At 46.6% G+C, this 12,770-nt stretch overlaps 6 protein-coding genes across 6 annotated transcripts; 4 read left to right on the plus strand and 2 right to left on the minus strand.

Moving 5' to 3' along the window:
• Nucleotides 1–112: 112 nt before the first annotated feature.
• Nucleotides 113–1,858, plus strand: LOC131889513 (signal peptidase complex subunit 2-like). The gene is made up of 4 exons (XM_059238637.1): nucleotides 113–271; nucleotides 332–552; nucleotides 617–778; nucleotides 1,510–1,858. The coding sequence occupies exons 1-4, from the start codon at nucleotides 251–253 to the stop codon at nucleotides 1,694–1,696; spliced, it is 591 nt and encodes a 196-aa protein (XP_059094620.1). The 5' UTR covers nucleotides 113–250; the 3' UTR covers nucleotides 1,697–1,858.
• Nucleotides 1,859–2,499: 641 nt separating this feature from the next.
• Nucleotides 2,500–5,036, plus strand: LOC131889508 (iron-sulfur clusters transporter ABCB7, mitochondrial-like). Its single transcript, XM_059238630.1, has 2 exons — nucleotides 2,500–3,841; nucleotides 4,129–5,036. Exons 1-2 carry the CDS (start codon nucleotides 2,612–2,614, stop codon nucleotides 4,975–4,977), a joined length of 2,079 nt encoding a protein of 692 aa, XP_059094613.1. The 5' UTR covers nucleotides 2,500–2,611; the 3' UTR covers nucleotides 4,978–5,036.
• LOC131889511 (putative protein MSS51 homolog, mitochondrial) lies at nucleotides 4,999–6,558 on the minus strand. Its single transcript, XM_059238635.1, has 2 exons — nucleotides 6,188–6,558; nucleotides 4,999–6,109 (listed from the first exon to the last, which is right to left on the minus strand). The coding sequence occupies exons 1-2, from the start codon at nucleotides 6,487–6,489 to the stop codon at nucleotides 5,044–5,046; spliced, it is 1,368 nt and encodes a 455-aa protein (XP_059094618.1). The 5' UTR covers nucleotides 6,490–6,558; the 3' UTR covers nucleotides 4,999–5,043.
• Nucleotides 6,559–7,111: 553 nt separating this feature from the next.
• On the plus strand, nucleotides 7,112–8,740 carry LOC131889510 (acylglycerol kinase, mitochondrial-like). The gene has a single exon (XM_059238632.1). The coding sequence runs from the start codon at nucleotides 7,253–7,255 to the stop codon at nucleotides 8,654–8,656; it is 1,404 nt and encodes a 467-aa protein (XP_059094615.1). The 5' UTR covers nucleotides 7,112–7,252; the 3' UTR covers nucleotides 8,657–8,740.
• On the minus strand, nucleotides 8,333–11,155 carry LOC131889509 (kinesin-like protein KIF3A). The gene has a single exon (XM_059238631.1). It carries the CDS (start codon nucleotides 10,844–10,846, stop codon nucleotides 8,768–8,770), a length of 2,079 nt encoding a protein of 692 aa, XP_059094614.1. The 5' UTR covers nucleotides 10,847–11,155; the 3' UTR covers nucleotides 8,333–8,767.
• A 126-nt stretch (nucleotides 11,156–11,281) lies between these two features.
• LOC131889512 (DNA polymerase beta-like) lies at nucleotides 11,282–12,722 on the plus strand. Its single transcript, XM_059238636.1, has one exon. It carries the CDS (start codon nucleotides 11,296–11,298, stop codon nucleotides 12,361–12,363), a length of 1,068 nt encoding a protein of 355 aa, XP_059094619.1. The 5' UTR covers nucleotides 11,282–11,295; the 3' UTR covers nucleotides 12,364–12,722.
• The last annotated feature ends 48 nt before the right edge of the window (nucleotides 12,723–12,770 follow it).

Consider the following 12,770-nt stretch of genomic DNA (forward strand, 5'->3'; position numbering starts at 1 on the left):
CTAAGATATGACCGTTTCAAGTGTCAACCATAACAAAAGACTAAAACAATGTCCTACTTTTTGGTTTTGAAGTCACTTAACCCCTTGTTTACTTTCAGAGGGGACGTCAGGGAGGTGAAGCCCTTCTAGGTGAATTGTCCAAAGCTGGCGGAAAAAGAACATCCATATGGCGAAATAGCGATTTGAAAGCCTGGCAAGCCTGAGACGAACATCCAGTCCCGGAATCACAGACAGCACTTTAGGAATCAGGATGAGTAAATCTAATGAAAAGGTAAAAAAATGAGTGCTAAATGGGCATGGAAGGAGGGTCTCATGTTGGTTTGTCGTTTAGATGGCGGACGAGAAGCCCGAGGTGATCAAAGTAAACAAGTGGGATGCGTCGGTGGTCAAGAATGCCCTAGATGATGGCGTCAAGGAGATGTTGATTAGCAAACGGGGATTCGAGGAGGATTATACTCTCATCGATCGGCGTCTTTGGATCTGTAGCATCGCTGTGGGCGTGGCCATGTTTGCCCTGGTCTGGGACTATCTCCACCCTTTTCCGGCCTCCCGGTAGGATCTAATTCACTCAGCTAGCTCTCAAACTACCTATTCAAGACATTGCTTTGAATTTCAGGCCTATTTTGATCGGATGTGTGGGGGGATACTTCTTCCTGATGGGCGTGTTGACCTTGTATACCACGTATTTTGAGAAGGGTACCTTTTTAGTGGCCCAGGAGCGAGATCCGGCGGGTTTGGATTCGGCTTGTCGATGGGAAGCCTCGTCGCATATGGAGAAGTAAGCACAAAGGGCATCAAGACACGGGCGGGAAGACGGTTTTTAATTAAGTTTGGACGGCTAATCGGGCACATTCATGTATATCACATGTAGGGTGTTTTTAAGGCCGAAACAACATCCACGGCTATGTTTAGATCTTAAATATCGTGATGATTGACTGTTCGCTTAACTTCGAACAATTATTTAGGAAAAGTTTAACCTGTGTAAAACACTCGAAATGACTTCCATTCGATTCGAGCTAATTTCTGTTGTGTAAGGTTATGAAAGACTACAATTATTTGTTCATAGATGAAGCCTGGATTAGTCATTTCACATGATCCCTTAATGATCCAAATGAACTTTAAGTTTCAAAATGGCACCTAATAATGGCTCAATCAAAACATCTGCTTGGAATGGAATCCATGGAATTAGCCGTACTTCGAAGACTCTTTTACGACCCGAGACTGGCAATCGGGATAACTTTTCTTTGTCCATTTTGTATTTGTTTCTGAAGTATGTAGTATTCTTCGATTTTTCATGAAGTTGAAAGTTTCTGTTAATTATCCCATAGATACTTTAAAAATTGTCCCAAATCACCCAGGTTTCAATTGGATGCAGTTCTTGAACTTTTCTTTTAAAATATTTAACATTGATCAAAAAATGGCGATTACATTTAGAAATTGGTCGTAAGGCCCTAATGTGTTAAGTCGCTGGTGTGCCAAGGATTACAAATTGTCACTCATTGCCCTTAGATTCGATGACATGTACCAACTGGTTTTGACCGTTTGTGATGGTGAAAACCAAAAAAGCCGGACGGACTCTTTCAATCGCTCGTGCGGGGAATTCATCGACGAGAACGGAGTGGTGTGCCTGGATCTGGTGGACTCCGCTGTGGACAAGCTGGTTCGGAGCTTGGAAAGTGGCAAGAAGGACTCGTAAAACGCGAATCGGAAAGACATGAGCTTCTCTGGCACCGGCGTGTTTCTTGAATTCCTCTTCGCTTAGTATTTCCTCAATGTGTTTGTTCTTTCTTATCCTATGAACGGTTATCTTCAGCCAAATAGATCGTCCCACAAGTTTTTTGGGCTCTTGTAAAATCAACATGTTTATTACAGTTAGTTACATATATTGCACTACAAACAGTTCCATCCAGGAATAGTAGGACTAACACGCATCTTTCGACGACAAATTTCCTTTGCGGGCGTGATTTTTTACCCATCCTCCTAAATGAGGTTTGGGAACTTTTGTATGGAAATAAATAAATCATGACCAGCCTGTTTTAACCTTTTGAAAATATTTTGACAACGAGCCGAAAATTCGAAAATTGTTCAGAAAAAAATCTAGCCTCTTAATAGGATTTGGAGGTTGTGCCCACTCTAGCTCTTCTGAGCGCTATTTGGAGATTGGATTGTTCTTAAATAGCTCTCGACCCACATTGGATACTTTCCCCCCAAATAACCAAATGTCGAACTTTTCACATCAATGTTCTCCCACTTTCACACTAATCGAAAGATCGATGACATTCAAAAAGCCAAAAAATTGTAGTCCCAACATTACGCCTCTTACTGAAAGCTCATTTCGGCCATATGAAACATGAATACAGAGCACTTTTCAAAGTCAAAACCTAGGTCTTTTTTAACTCCTTATCATTTTGTCTCAGTGAACATTGAACAATGAACATGTCTCTCTTCCAAAATTTCGTTCGTCAACCTGAAATCTCTTTCGATCAGCTGATTACTTGACTTGAGAAGGACACCCAAAACTGAACAAGATGGGTCAACATGTCGTCGTCCTCGTCAACGGATTCGCTTGTGCCTCTTAATACTCAATCTCGGTGACCTTGAGCCTATCAAGATGACGACGGTTTTAGCTCGGGTGATAACTGGGCAGTGTCGGCTCACCTTGCTGCCCCGCCCTTCACGGTGCCTCCCTCATCATTTCACGGCCCGACGCAGTGCCTTCTTGCCCAAGAAAGCGCCGCTCTCCGCTCCCGCGTCTCGCCCTCGTGCCTTGGGTCTGCTCCGACAGTGGGTGCGGCAATGCTTTCACGGCACGGGCACCGGGCTGTCGGGCACGAGTATTCCTCAGCGGTCGGGCAAGGTCACGGGCCGGGACATCTTGAAGGCCATGTATGCCAATGTCTGGCCCAAAGACCAAATCGAGATCAGGAGGCGGGTGGTGTTAGCCTTGGGCTTGCTGATCGGGGCCAAGTTGTTGAACATCTCCGTGCCTTTCATTTTTAAACACGCGATTGATCATTTGAATACCGTAACCAATGGCGCCTTGAATTTGGACACGGCTGAAGGCACCATTACCACCGTGGCCTTGGCCTTGATTTTGGGCTACGGAATGGCTCGGGCGGGATCAGCCTTCTGTAATGAGATGCGCAATGCGGTTTTTGCCAAGGTGGCGCAACACAGTATTCGGAAAATCGCGCAAAATGTGTTCAAGCACTTGCATCGCTTGGACTTGCAGTACCATCTGGGTCGTCGAACGGGTGCCTTGTCCAAGACGATTGATCGCGGATCTCGTGGGATTGCCAGTGTGTTGAATGCCATAGTGTTCAATATCTTTCCTACCATCCTGGAGTTGAGTTTGGTGTGCGGCATTTTGTCTTGGAAATGTGGGCCGCAATTCTCGTTGGTGGCCTTGGCTTCGGTGGGGATGTATGCGGTTTTTACGCTGAGTGTGACCTCGTGGCGAACCCAATTCCGGCTCAAAATGAATCGGGCGGACAATGATGCGGGCAATCGAGCCATTGATTCACTCATCAACTATGAGACGGTGAAATATTTCAATAATGAGGCCTATGAGGCCGAGGAGTATGACAAGCATCTGGCCGTGTTTGAGAAGGCTTCGCTCAAAACCAGCGAGAGCTTGGCCATGCTCAATTTTGGACAGAACCTCATCTTCAGCTCAGCCTTGACTACGATCATGTTATTGGCAGCCCGCGAAATCTCGGCCGGAAATATGACGGTGGGCGACTTGGTCATGGTCAATGGCCTCCTGTTCCAGCTGTCAGTGCCGCTGAATTTCCTCGGATCCATGTATCGTGAGATGCGTTTGGCCCTAACTGATATGGAGGTAAACTTTCGTTTTGATAACGCCTGTGTGAAAAAGGTTGCCCAAGTGTATCGGTTTCGTCTTTTTGAAAGAAAGAGACTTGATTATAATACAATTTACATTGCTGTTATTATCCAGGCAAAAGAAACTGAAAGGAATGTATATTTTCTATCCTAGGTTGAATAGCTTTTATCGTAGTCATGGAACAAACAATCGGGCTGCAGGGATCTAGGGTTTGGGATGTTGGGGACTCTATGGTCTATGTTGGCCCTGCATTGCCTCATCCCGTCTACCTTCATTATTTCTAGGTCATGTTCGAGTTGCTGAAGATGGAACCTCAAGTCCAAAATAAACCTGGCGCTTCCGCGGTTTCAATAACAGCTCAAAACGCGTCCATAACATTTGAAGACATTCAGTTTCAATATCAAACGGGGAAAACTATCCTTGACCGGCTTAGTCTGACCGTGGAGCCGGGTAAACGAGTCGCCATTGTGGGCGGGTCAGGTTCGGGAAAATCGACCATCATCCGCTTGCTCTACCGTTTCTTCGAGCCTAATCAGGGACACGTGTCAGTCGCTGGTCAAAATATCCAAGATATGGACTTGGACAGCTTGAGGCGAATCATTGCGGTGGTGCCTCAAGACTCGGTGCTTTTCCATAATACCATCCGACATAATATCGCATACGGGAATTTGGATGCAAGTGATGATCAAGTGATGGAAGCGGCTAAGATGGCCGAAATTCACCACTCCATCCTTAATTGGCCCAACGGTTACGAAACCCAAGTTGGAGAGCGAGGTCTGAAGCTCTCCGGGGGTGAAAAGCAACGAGTGGCTATCGCCAGAGCCATTCTGAAGGACACGCCTATCTTGGTGTTTGACGAAGCTACCTCATCTTTGGACTCTATCACCGAGAATAGCATATTGAAGGCCTTGGATAAGGCCACGAAAGGGCGGACTTCAATCATCATTGCTCATCGGCTTTCGACCGTGGTCAATTGCGACGAAATCTTTGTCCTTCACCAAGGTAGAGTGGTGGAAAAAGGAACTCATAGGACGCTGTTGAGTCAACCCAACTCCATGTATAGAAATCTGTGGGATTCTCAGCATGCGGTACTGACGGACAATGACAGTATCATTCCTGATAGACAAGGATAACTTCAAAAAATCCTCACTCTCTCGTTGGTCAAATGGTGAAATATATTTATATCAAACGACGCTTTTTCAGGACGCTTTGATGATCGAAAGATACTGGTTGGTGTAGAACACATCACGATTCATATCGCATTCATGATCTCTGAACGGTCGGTAACTTTGGAAGGGGTTAATCTCTTTGCACAGAACCGTGTCGAAGTTCTTTCCGGTCTTTTGCATGGATTCGAGATCCTTGGCAGCCTCGCTTTGGCAATACGACGTGAATATCAGTGGCACAGAGCAATGCTGTATAAGAAACGGTAGAGAATCTTTCCACGTCTCCTGACCAGGATTGGACTCATTCTCATGAAAGCCACAATTGAACACGGCCACCAGATCCGGGAGAGTGTAGTCATGAGATTCGCAATAGTCTTTGTAAAGGCTGCGTCGGATTTCGTAATTCATTTCCCTACCCATATCTTGACACTCGGCGCAGGCCCCCAATTCCTCTATGATGCCCTCCGGTTCTTCAGGGGCCAATTCAGGTCCAATGAAGATAACGTGAAGGCGAGAGCATTTCGGCACTTGATGAAGGACGTATTCCCATCGGATGATGCCCACCATTTCCACCACGTTCGATCCCACAATATGAATGGTCAGCTCCTCAACATCGGGGAGTGTCTTACCACCTCTCACTGATGTTTTTTCCATGCCATAGAGCAAAGTCATGGGTCCACTCAGGCGATCGGTCAAAAACCGCATGCGGATTTGCTCCGTCGGAGGCAGTGCAGTCATTTCGACCATCTTCGTTTTCTTGAAGTCTCGTTGGATTTGATGCCACCCATTGGGATGGAGTGGTTCATATTTGAGCTTGAGGTTGTGAGGAATGGGCGGGGCTGGAATGCCAATACTGCTTTCATATTGATCGCAGATCATGTTGTACAACAACTCTGGACAGAGAGAGGCATGGTGCTCTTGGTCTTGACTCCGATGTTGCTCCGAGCAATAGGTCACGCCCAAGCAGTTGAAACAATCGTACATCTCCGCCACATGCGCCAGATGACATACCCGACACGCCCTCGGAAAGAGGAACATTTCTTTCTCCCACACCTCCAAGTCACCCAAGATGATATCCGCCATCATGGCCGCATTCAACCTAAAAAATATTCCAGACCTTAACCAGTCCTTAACCTTCCTTCCTTAAACAAACATAAAAAAAAATCGATGGACTCACTTGAAGGTTGACCAATTTCGTTTGGGATCATCTTCGGTATCCGTAGCCTCTCCAGCCGCAAAAAACAACTCGGACCCAACCGCATCGGCGGCTGAGCTCAAATAGCTGCACAATCGTTTGTGCTGCTTCCAGTGGGCCTTTTGATGAGCCGCACTACAATAAAACATGCTGTGACAACGAGAGCAACGTTTCAGGGGTTGACTAGGCGTGGCTGGGGTGTGGCAAACCATGCAACTGCCCCAGTGATAATGTGGCACAGTCAAGACGGGCGCCCCGTCCTCAAATCCGGCCTCGGCGTTCATCACGGGTGATGATGGATGGTCATTGAGGGACGGAGGGATTGAGATGGTCACTTGAAAAATTCACTTTAGGGTTGCTGGCCCAAAAAAATCATGACTGTGTCAAAGTATAATTCATTTCAGTTGTAAATTGAAATGGCTAGAGACAATAATGGGACAAAAGTTGCCCTCAAGTAATGTTCCTCTGATGTGCCATGAGTCTTTCATTTCCAAAAGCCACAAAATGCTCTCTCCATTGTAACAAAAACAATCATCTTTCATTTTATCCCATTCATTAATCTTATTGATTTCCAAATGTTAAACCACATAGTTTTAGAGGTCACATCAGTTCTGCATTTTTTATTAAGGCACAGAACGCGACATGTAACTATGGAATTGACAAAGCACCATGTTAATCTACTATTTTATGGGTGAGTTAACTTGGGTGCCAAATCTTTTTAGAATCATATGGTTAATGGCAAAAAAGGAAGTTTTATAATCAGCTAAAGTTTCAGCTTACTTTGTCCTTTTTTTATTTAGATTACCCTTCCTCAATTCTTGCTCTTGCAACGATTAATATCTAAGTTCTGTTTCAACTAGGTCATACGAGTACTCGTTATAACTCGTAAAAATTGGCGTCCCTGAAAAACTTAGAATTCCCAAAGTAAACAAACATGTTTCAGGTCGAATATTGATCTGTTTAGTATCTAGTAATTCAGCATCTTGAATATTACCCGTACTACCCTCTTTCTTCGCCCCAACGAACCAGGTCGTCATGAGTTCTTGAATGAAAGTAAAAATCCGCTTCAAGATGGTCAAGTTCTTGACCACATTGCGGACCCACTGGAAGAAGTCCGTGTTCTTCACCTTAGCCGGAGCTTACGGCACCCATTGGGCTCAACTCAAGTATCGCGAGAACCAACTCATGACACGGTTCTGCCAAGAGGCTTCGAAGTACGGTCAGATGCCGCATCACCCCGACCAACCCCTCTACAACGTCACGGTGATCCTCAATCCCGCGGCCAGTGGCGGTCAAGGCCGTCAGAAGTTCGAGAACTACTGCGCGCCCATTCTTAATTGTGCGGGTCTGCGGGTGAGCGTGGTGCGGACTGAGGGCATTGGCGAAGCCAAACGGCTCATGGAGATCATGAGTGAGGCTAATGCCGTTTTAGTGGCGGGTGGGGATGGCACGTTGATGGAAACTGTGTCTGGATTGTTCAAGCGGAATGATGCTGAGACGTTCGGCATGGCCGTTCCGGTGGGCGTGTTACCCGTGGGTCGAACCAATTCCATGGCTCGAAATCTGTTTCCCGTCGCCGCTCGCGACGGTTTGAGTGAGGTGGAGTTGTTGGCCAATGCGGCCATGGCCGTGGTGAAGCAAGTGTATCGTCCAGTGGATGTGCTACAATTAGAAAATCTTTCGGAAGGCGACCTTCAAGGCCGAAAACTTCACGCTGTGAGCGAATTCCAAATGGGAGCCTTCAAGGACGCGCATAGGCGAATGGACAAATTTTGGTACTTACCCAAGGTGAAGAAGTTTATGACCTACGTGTTCGCCTATTCCACCGCCTCCAAAGACATTTTATGGAATTGTCCGGCTGATTTGACCTTGGGCAACTTGGGTCCAATTCAAGACTTGATTCCCATGGAGGCGAATAATACGAGATCTTGGTGGAGTTATTTGTGGCCATTTCCATCTCAATCGTCCCAAGCTCCACCTACGTTTCAAACCTATTGGGACGAGCCTCAAGCGTATAATGGCTTGGAAATCCGAGTCCAAACGCCTAACGTGAAGCCGTTTGAAAACAAGCCAACGCTCAAGAAGCTCGATATCACACTGGGCCCGGAATCTATGAGATTTTCCGAGTTTGTGTCCGAAGGGTACGCCAGAGAACAAGGCTCGAACACCACGGACGAATTAGAAACGCCATTTGTGCATCAAAAAGCTGATCGCATTCGCCTGAACTTTCAGCCGGACTTTGCCCAAGGTCGCGAGTACTTTTTCAACCTCGACAACGAAGAAGTGGAAATGCATGGTGATCTTGAGATTTCGTTACTGGCCGATAAGTTTGTCATGTTTTGTGGCTCCGAAGCCCAATTGGATTTGAAGGCCAACATTGATCCTAACAAGGGCAAGTGGTGGCAGCAAAGGACCGGTCCCTCCATAGCTAATCTGAAGCAAAGGCTGTGAACATGGATGGGAATGGTATATTTCGTAAATGAGGAATGCCACAGAATGAATATCACGTGTATGCATACACATATTGTTACCCGATAGGCTATTTATCTTTGATTACCACAATTACCGTCGGGATTTGGGTCTGGAACTCTTGGGGCGGCCAGCTTTGTTCTTGGCCGTTCTTGGGCGGACTTGATTAGCCTCAGGTGAATAACTCATGTAGACGTGTGACAAATCGCTGTCATTCAAATCCCGGTCCCGTTCCCCGCTAGGCGATCGCTTCCGCATGTTATTTCCCGTGTAGGCCACACATTTGAGTTGCCATTCGCCGATCTCTTCGTTCCATTCGACGTTCCGCTCAATGAGTTCTTGGTATTCGGTGGGTATGAAGCTATCAATTACCAGCATTTGGAGGCGCAGTTCTCGAGTTAGTTGACGAACATTGTCAAGGAGGCCCTCCATCTCTCGTTGTTGCTCGCCTTGGAGGTCATTGAGTTCGGCTTTGGCACTTTGATACATGTTCCACACTTTCTTCAGTTTCCTGGACTTGCCCGCTGCTTCTTCTTGAAGACTGGTGTATCGTTCTTCAATGTCCATCCTCTCGGCCTCTCTTTGCTGAAGTGTCTGTTTGAGTTCATTCTCCCGCTTGATGGTTTCCTCTAGCTCTTTGACGGATTCCTCCAAGAGCTTCTCCTGCTCCTCAGCCTTGTCCAAGAGATTCTCGCCTCCCACAATGATCTTCTTCTCCAAAGCCAACAGCTTTTGCCTCATGGAGTCGTACTCTGACTGAGCTTTTCCGAGTTCCTCCTCGTGTTGCTTGAGAGTGGCTTCGACCCCATTTCTTTCCTCCTCGGCCATGTTCTTTTCTTCCCGGAGGCGTTTCCGTTCATCTTCAATTCGAGCCCTCATGGCCACGAGATCTTGTTCCGAATGATGCGTCTTCTTTTCCTTCTTCTTCTTAGGAGATTTGGTCTCGCCATCGATAATAACATCATCGTCATCCTGCTGCTCGTCTTCCGAACCTTCTTCCTCGCTTCCCGATAAATCGCTCCCCTCCTCTAAAAGCTTCTTGAGCTCTTCGATTTCCTTCTGGTACTGTTTCAGGAGTGCGTCTTTGGGATCTTCGTTGACCTTGGCGTGGTTCTTGATGCTCTTGGCTCGACTCGCGTAACGTAAGGTACTTAATGATTCGTCATAATTGTACTCGGCGGGCCCAATATTAGCAAACATAAGGGTTTTGGAATTCCCTCCCAACGAGTCCTGGAGTAACCTGGTGAGCTTTGAATTCCTATATGGCACATGCGAGCTTTTCCCATCCACCAAAGCCGAGATCACGTTCCCCAAAGTGGACAACGACAGGTTAATCTTGGTCGCTTCCTTCAATCGTTTTCCGGTGGCTCCGGTCTTGCTTTGTCTTTCAGACCCGGCCAAATCCACCAGATGAAGTTTACCTACACGGAAGTGTTGCTGACCATCTTGACCCTTTTCGGAGCACTCAATGGTGATGGTGAAAATGGCATGACTCCGGGAACTATGGGCGTTCATATTGGTAGCGCCCACACTACGATTTTTGTTACCCATGGTCATGACTTTGTCCATATCATCGGCATTATTGACCACAAATGCTGAGAGATCTTTCACATACACGCCGATATCGGGGCGCTCCTTGACCTCCAGTCGGAGTGATTGATCTTTCCCCAATAAATCCCGGACCTCCTCATTGTAGATTTCCAGGTATGAGACCCGAACCAGAAATTTGATGTTCTCTTCGGCTTTGGCTATGTGACCAAAAATGTGTGCGAATGAGTTGGGAATGATGCCCTTCATCTCGGGAATGGCTCGATCGCCTTCCATGGTAAAAGTTTTGCCTGTGCCAGTCTGTCCGTAAGCAAAAATGGTCCCATTATAACCTTGTATCACATTTTCTACAATCGGTCGAGCCACCCGATTATACACGTCCAATTGGGTGGAATCCGGACCAAACACGTTATCAAAGGCAAACACTTTAGCCGGGCTCTCTCGGCTCATGCTAGTACTAAACGCACTCATGTGAGGCTCAAGGCGAACCTCGCCATTGATCTGATCCACCTGGACCACGACCGCATATTTCTCCTCGATTTCCTGACCATTCAACGGTCGCACTCGAACCACAACCTTCACATTGTCGTCTTTTCCCTCTGGCTTAACATTATCCATGGTCATGGTGGATCCTTCCTTTTCGTGGGCAAGAATGTTCCACTCGATCTTGTGTTGGATCGATGATTGGCACCAACCAGTGGGACCCTCCCTGGGATTCGCACTCTTTCACTGACACACATGTCCCGACCCGTACTGAATTAGCCCACACACCCCGTTTCTCTGGCGACATCCTCGACCTTAAAAGGAAAGCTGCACATCCAGAACGGAAAGCAACATGTCAAGCAAGACTTCTCCATGTGTTCGGTTATCATGGAAACCTAATGGCAAAAATCCTAGTTTGGACGTTAATGTCATCTTGTAATATAGTACAAGACAGACCCGAGTCAAATTAGGATGAACGTTTAAAGAGATCAAACGGAAGAAGATGATTGGGAACGACTAGCCAGGTACAAATAAGAAAAGGTTCCATCCCGTATTAAGCTTTGAGTTCCGCCAACATGCTCCAACTTGCAATGTTGTTACGAACAGTTCACTTCTCACATTTCTCATTTTCAATCGGAAGATTACGCAGCATCATGAGTAAACGAAAAGCGCCGGCCCTCGAAGATTCGAATAACGGGCGGATATCCGAGTTTTTATTCGAATTATCGAATTTCGAAAAGAACGTCAGTCGCGACAATCATCGAGCTTCGGCTTATCGGAAGGCCGCCCAAGCCATTGCTTCACACGAGGTGGAAATCAAGTCCGGAGATCAAGCCAAGGCCATCAAGGGCGTGGGCAAAAAGATCGCCGAGAAGATTGACGAGTTCTTGTCCACGGGTAAATTGCGAAAGCTAGAAAAAATCCGAGCCAATGACACCAACGAAGCGCTGAATTTACTCACCCGCGTCTCAGGCATTGGACCGGCGAAAGCTCGAGAATTGGTGGATGTCGGGATCAATTGCATCGAGGACCTGCGTCTACACGAGGATAAATTGACGGCTGGGCAAAAGATTGGGCTCAAACATTTCGAAGACTTTGAGAAACGCATCCCTCGGGCTGAGATTGAACGAGTCGAGCAGTTATTGAAGGATTTTTTGAATAGATTAGACTCCCAGTTCGTATCCACCATTTGCGGGAGTTACCGAAGAGGGTTGGCCACGAGTGGCGATATCGATGTCCTTCTCACTCATGAATGTTACACGTCAGACAAATCGAGTAAAAGTCATGGACATATGTTGAAGAATGTCGTGGAGGAGTTGAAGAAATCCGGCTTGATCACGGACACGATCTCGTTAGGCGACGCTAAGTTTATGGGCGTGTGTCAGTTGGAGGATTCTACTCCATTCAGGCGGTTGGATATCCGGTTGCTACCCGTGGATCAGTTCTTTTGCGGGGTGTTGTATTTCACGGGGAGCGATCTCTTCAATAAGAACATGCGGGCTCACGCCTTGGACATGGGGTTTACCCTCAATGAATACACCCTGAGGCCGATTGATGTGGCACACGTGGCAGAGGCACCCCTCCCGATTTCATCGGAAGAAGATATATTTGATTATATCAGCTATGATTACAAAGAACCCGCCGAGCGGACTCATTAGGCAAGAATAATTGCAAAAAATACTGAAGAAGTTAAGGCGAGTTTTAAACAATTTCCTCTTGAAGTTGCCTTTGTGGCACCACACCACATGACGATTGATACAATATTAGGCTAAAAAAGATGGGCTCGCCATGAAAGCTCTTGCACTGTTTCGTATTCATAAGTACAAAACTCAGCCGTTAACACGCATTTTTTATAATCATAAAGCATGCCTCCAAGATCTCTAATAAGTCAAGGACGGCGTAATCATTGGATGGGCAGAGTGAATATTCGCTCCATTGGTTAACTGATGAGCGGTGACTTCGTGCCTGGATAAGTCAAATCTCTATCTGTCTTGAAATAAACATTTTTAGGGTTCTATATGCTTATCGTAATCCCTGCTTGCTTACTATATACTAAGATGTGCAT

This window comes from Tigriopus californicus, chromosome 10 (genome assembly GCF_007210705.1).
Source record: "Tigriopus californicus strain San Diego chromosome 10, Tcal_SD_v2.1, whole genome shotgun sequence".
In the NCBI taxonomy this organism is placed as follows: Eukaryota; Metazoa; Arthropoda; class Copepoda; order Harpacticoida; family Harpacticidae; genus Tigriopus; species Tigriopus californicus.

What these genes read in the sequence shown, in the direction of transcription:
- LOC131889513 (XM_059238637.1), top strand. Translation starts at nt 251, where the DNA reads ATGAGTAAATCTAATGAAAAG. An exon ending in CACCCTTTTCCGGCCTCCCG is followed by an intron (nt 553 to 616) that starts GTAGGATCTAAT and finishes TTTGAATTTCAG; the next exon opens with GCCTATTTTGATCGGATGTG. An exon ending in GCCTCGTCGCATATGGAGAA is followed by an intron (nt 779 to 1,509) that starts GTAAGCACAAAG and finishes CATTGCCCTTAG; the next exon opens with ATTCGATGACATGTACCAAC.
- LOC131889508 (XM_059238630.1), top strand. Translation starts at nt 2,612, where the DNA reads ATGACGACGGTTTTAGCTCGGGTGATAACTGGGCAGTGTCGGCTCACC. An exon ending in TGGCCCTAACTGATATGGAG is followed by an intron (nt 3,842 to 4,128) that starts GTAAACTTTCGT and finishes CATTATTTCTAG; the next exon opens with GTCATGTTCGAGTTGCTGAA.
- LOC131889511 (XM_059238635.1), bottom strand. Translation starts at nt 6,489, where the DNA reads ATGAACGCCGAGGCCGGATTTGAGGACGGGGCGCCCGTCTTGACTGTG. An exon ending in CGAAATTGGTCAACCTTCAA is followed by an intron (nt 6,110 to 6,187) that starts GTGAGTCCATCG and finishes AATATTTTTTAG; the next exon opens with GTTGAATGCGGCCATGATGG.
- LOC131889510 (XM_059238632.1), top strand. Translation starts at nt 7,253, where the DNA reads ATGAAAGTAAAAATCCGCTTCAAGATGGTCAAGTTCTTGACCACATTG.
- LOC131889509 (XM_059238631.1), bottom strand. Translation starts at nt 10,846, where the DNA reads ATGACCATGGATAATGTTAAGCCAGAGGGAAAAGACGACAATGTGAAG.
- LOC131889512 (XM_059238636.1), top strand. Translation starts at nt 11,296, where the DNA reads ATGTTGTTACGAACAGTTCACTTCTCACATTTCTCATTTTCAATCGGA.